Source organism: Cynara cardunculus (genome assembly GCF_001531365.2).
Source record: "Cynara cardunculus var. scolymus isolate 2C chromosome LG 13, CcrdV1, whole genome shotgun sequence".
Taxonomy (NCBI): domain Eukaryota; kingdom Viridiplantae; phylum Streptophyta; class Magnoliopsida; order Asterales; family Asteraceae; genus Cynara; species Cynara cardunculus.
Window position 1 is genome coordinate 7294797 of NC_037540.1, and position 5258 is coordinate 7300054.

Consider the following 5258-nt stretch of genomic DNA (forward strand, 5'->3'; position numbering starts at 1 on the left):
TATATATATATATATATGCAAATTGAGAAAATTAATTGAATGTGATATAATTAAGATTTAAAAAGTATGGATAAGTTGGACTAAATGATTGATAATGAAAAAAAATTATGAGTAGACTAAAGAAAACATCATATTCAAGGGTAGAAGAATACGTTGATGTATCAAAGTATCAACCCGACCAAACTTATACGATTTGGTTGAGTTGGGTTGAGATTTTTCAAAACGCAAGCATTGGTTGGGTTATTCTCATTTAACGGATTTTTTTAACGACTGTTACAGAAAAGGATCAAATCCATACGTTTTTAGAAACCATGATGACTATCTTGTAATTTGAAAATTGCTGCGAGGAAAAGTCTTATCTTCACAAACCACAAGAACCAAGTATTTAGTTTACTCTATTTTATATGATTGTTGAAATAATACTAAAAATTGAAATTAGATTGAAACCTGATTAGAAAAATAAATGTTGCCTTAAATTAAAATGTATAAACTAACTATTTTTCGATTTATTTTCATGTAACAAAGATATTAGGTTTCGTTGTTATTAAAATTGTAAATGTATCTATAAGTTGAAATTCTAGATTCTTCTATTGTAACACTTCAAAGAAAATGAAATACCAGTTATGACATTGGTATAAATTTATGAATCAAATTAACAAATAAATATAGAGCCAAATTATCATATAAATTTTGGAACATAAAAATGTCTATATTGTTTTGGCACAACTTATTTATATTATTGTTACGTATAACACAAAGAAATTAAAATCGAAACACAGTTTCATAAACATAAGTTGCTTAAAGTTTATGTAAAATCAAATGAGCCCCAAACTGAGGTTGAAGAGTGATGATAGTATGTGGAGCATGAGAATATGATGGAGAGATCTCAAAGCAGAAGTCTTGTAGAATCATAGCAAGTGCCACTTTTGCTTCAAGGTAAGCATAATTTTGTCCAATACATATACGTGGGCCCCCACCGAACGGAAGGTATGATGACTGTCCCTTGGTTGCATTTGACACACCTTCGAAAAATCTCTCAGGCTTGAATTCCTTCGCGTCATCACCCCATATCTCCTCGTCATGATGCATAAGCAACAAATGTAAATGGAGGTGAGATCCGGCTGGTAAAATTATGTTTCCTAATTTAGTATCTTCATGTACCATTCGTTCTAGTGTTTTGATTGGTGGATATAACCTAAGAACCTCGTTGAAGATCATACTAACCTGTACAAATATTTACATAATAATTAGAATATCGTAAAACTTAACATTAATAAAGCACCATAAAAAAGATGCTTCTTCAATGTATGAATATGCTTACAATTTTAAGACGATTCAATCCACTGATATCTGGTTTTTCCTTCCCAAAGACAAGTGATACTTCGTCTCTAGCACGTGCTTGCCAATCTGGGTGTTGACCCAACAAGACCATAGTCCAAACAAGCAAATCTTTGGTCGTCTCTTGTCCGGCAAGGTAGAAATGCTTACACTCTTCAATGACATCCTCGATGCTTAATCTAAAATTACTATTTTCATGCTGTTTAATTTCTTCGTAACTCGAATCCAAAAGTATGCCCAACAGATCATCTTTACTACTTTCCCCCGTCTTCATTGCGATCATTCGTTTATCAATCATACTCATCATTGAAGCCTTCATTTCTATGTTTATTTCCTTTATCCTATTATTCCTTTTTGTTGGCAATAAGCTACCAAGTTAAATTTGTTTGTTAGAAAATAAACAACATTTAATAGTGAATATATAAAGTAGTATTTTCTGCAACTGAAAATATATCATGATATATATATATATATATATATATATTGGATAGGATTCAGGAAAATTGCAAAAAATGAAAATTTAATAACACTCTGATAACCATTCATCTGGAAAGTATGCACATGTGCATACAAGTAATTTGTAACAATTTGTCTGGTATGCACATGTGCATAACATGCACACATATATAAAACCTAGAAAACGACTTCAGTTACTTGTATGCACATGTACATAACATTCAGATGAATGGTTACCAAGGTGTTTCTTATCTTTTCATTTTTTAGGAGTTTTGCCATGAACCCCCCCCCCCCCCTCTCTCTATATATATATATATATACACACACACATTGTGATACGTATATCTAAAATTTTGTTATTATATAGTACAACGATCTAAAGTGAAGTAGTATGTTTTCTATTTGATTGCCATATTTTAGAAGAAAAAAGATATTATATAATATTGTTCAGAAATACTCACTTTGATCCTGGAATATAGAATGATTGTAAAGCCTCTAGAGCCAAGTGTGCTAGTTCTTGTTGCAGTTCAAATATTTTTTTCCCTTCCTCAAAGCTACTACCAAATGCTGTACGCGAAATTATATCACGAGTCAATGTTTGGAGATAAGGCCACACATCCACTTCACACGAGCCTTCTTCCTTTAACATATCTTTCCATTTTCTGATCATCTCAGCACAACTCATACAAAATGCAGGTACCATATGCTATCAAAATATTATTATTATTATTATTATTATTTTCAAGTGTGTAGAAGAGAATAATGATTGATTATATCTTTTATTTTAATGTTGTAATGTAAATACGTAAGGCAAGAAGAACAAACCTTGAGTTTCTCGACATGAAAGGCTGGATTGATTATTTTTCTATGCTTCATCCATCGATCACCTTCAGCGGCTACTAAACCTTTAAATATCAATTTCAAAAATGGTCCTCCCATTTGCTTCGGAAACTGATTGTAATTAGTCAGTATCTCCTTTATCATAGCTGGTTCAGTTATATGCACAAAAGGTTTCGGCCCCAACCATGTGAATGCACAGTTCTTGCCTATACAATTAAAAGAATCACTTCTGGTCATGTAGAATGATGGTAACTGAAACTTGTATTGACTCAAACATATATAGTAAAATTTTAAAGCTTGGAATTGATCTTGACCCTTATCATCCGTCAGAGATAAGTTTATGTATTTTTAGAAAATTTACGACATAAAACACAAATATGAAACTTAATTAAACTCAAATTTTAAAGGGTAACAAAATGAATAATCATAGAAGTTATCATAAGAAGTAACAAAAAACGAGGAAAAGAAAGCCATCATTCTACCATAAGTAGTGACGGTTTTATGGACGAAAGGATGGATTCGAGTAACTATATTGTTTGTAAGATTGATCATGGGTCCAGATTTGTTGGCCTCTGTTGTCATCTTCACCATCTCTTTCATGTCTCCGAATAAGAACTTATAGGTGCTTCCCTTCAGCCCTTGCTCTCTTAGATACTTCTCCATCTTTTTTGGTCTCAACCAAACCCAATTCACAAATCTCCACCCATACCACACAACTATTACTATTAGTATTACTACTATGCCAACACCAAACCATGTTGCATTTACTTCCATCTTGGAGATAGTATGCATGGTATAGTAGTCTGAATCTTGTGAATGTGGGAATTGAAGGAGAAACTGAGGGATACTTGTTGATGTGCAATGTTCACTTGAACTACCCTGTACTTTTGAGTAACTTACGATAATGCTTTGTTCTTTGTATTCTTTTTCATTGGAGCTTACATATTATCGGAGCAAAAAGATAGAATACACACCCTACATGACAAAAATAAATGCCAGATTGTTTGATATCCAAGCATGGTCTCCTGATGTGGGCATAACATGGGACTAATTTAATCAAGCCAAAACAATGGTGGACCCAAGATTTTTGTTGAGCGACGTGCACCTTTAAGGTGGATCAACGATGCATAAAGTCGTCCAATGTATTTCTAGCTAAATTCCATTGTTTCGAGTGATTTTTTTCTAAGTATTTTGGATGATTTCAAGGGACTATTAAGTTTTTTTTGTTGATTTCGAGTAATTTTTTCAGTCTTTTGGTTGATTTAAGTAAACTTTTTCAGTTTTTTGGTTAATTATGAAAGACTTTTTGAGTTTTTTGGTTGATATTTCTGGTATTTTCTAATATCCCAAAGCAACCTTCAGAGTTTAGGCCGGTACACCTTTCATACAAAAAAATCTACTCACGAGAATAAGTTGAGCATGTGCACAGGATCCCACTCGGGCTTAGTAGGTCCGTCCCTGAGCCGGAAGACATTAAGAAACCCTAAATTGGTAATTAAACTTAAAGATTTTACACATTCGGAATCTATAAGTGGAGGTATACAACAACATATATGTATATACAACAACAAAATGGAATTAATATAAAGATGGAGATTATATGACTTGACAAGTTTTTATTCTGTGATATATAAGCTATCGTAAAAAGAATTCGACTCGATCAAAGAACATTTATCAAAACCATTTGAAACATCAGTATGCATAAAAACGATGCATAAAATCACAGTTTCGTACTTTGATACAAGTTTTGTAGCTCTTTGCAAATGGTAATTACGTTTAACCAAATCTAAATGGGTTCTCTTCTGTATCAATTAACTCTAGGACCTTTTTGTAGGAGGGCATTGACATTTGAGGATGTAAGTGAGAAAAACAGAACATTGGGGCGTGGGAAATGAATGATTCCAAAGTTCAAGGGGCGCATTTACAAAATTTCATAGGATAAGGATGCACTCGACACGTGGCGAGAGTTGGACGACATGTTTTATTAGAGTTCGACCCCTCATAAGCACGATGTTTTATAGTTCGGACCCTCCATAAGAAACAACCAAGGCTTTCAAGATCGAGAGAATCTTTTCACAGCAACAAAAAATCTCTTATCCATTATTCATCACGTTTTAGATATTATATTATTGATATTATTATTTTATAACTGTTAATTTTTTTCACTGAAACCGTATAAAATAAAATTATTATTCTAATAATTATTTTATAACAAAAGAATATATTAATTTATTAAATATTTATTATAAAATAGAAAAAATAAATTTAATTATGGATTTGGTTCTTAGGCCATCCACATGGGGCTTGCAAACACAATTGCAAATCAACTTTTGTCAGAGTATGGGTTGTAAAGTAGGAAAAACTTTACAAAATTTGCAAGTCAATTTGAAAGCCACGTGGGCCACCCACTTCCCTTCAATTTTTTTTTAATTATTTAAATAAACTATTTTTATACAAAACAATTAATTTTATAAATTAATAATGTTAATATATTTTTAATTACATTAATTATATAATAAATTAAATTATTTTAAACATTAAATTTTATAATTACATAAAATTATAATCTAATATATAAAATTATATCATATTATATCATATATTAATCGTTTTAATTAACATTG

The 5258-nt window shown here is 31.5% G+C and overlaps 1 protein-coding gene across 1 annotated transcript; it reads right to left on the bottom strand.

The window, feature by feature from the left end:
• Window positions 1-688: 688 nt before the first annotated feature.
• LOC112525489 (cytochrome P450 CYP72A219-like) lies at window positions 689-3526 on the bottom strand. Its single transcript, XM_025135638.1, has 5 exons — window positions 3117-3526; window positions 2620-2840; window positions 2256-2500; window positions 1322-1706; window positions 689-1224 (listed from the first exon to the last, which is right to left on the bottom strand). Exons 1-5 carry the CDS (start codon window positions 3424-3426, stop codon window positions 799-801), a joined length of 1587 nt encoding a protein of 528 aa, XP_024991406.1. The 5' UTR covers window positions 3427-3526; the 3' UTR covers window positions 689-798.
• Window positions 3527-5258: the final 1732 nt, after the last annotated feature.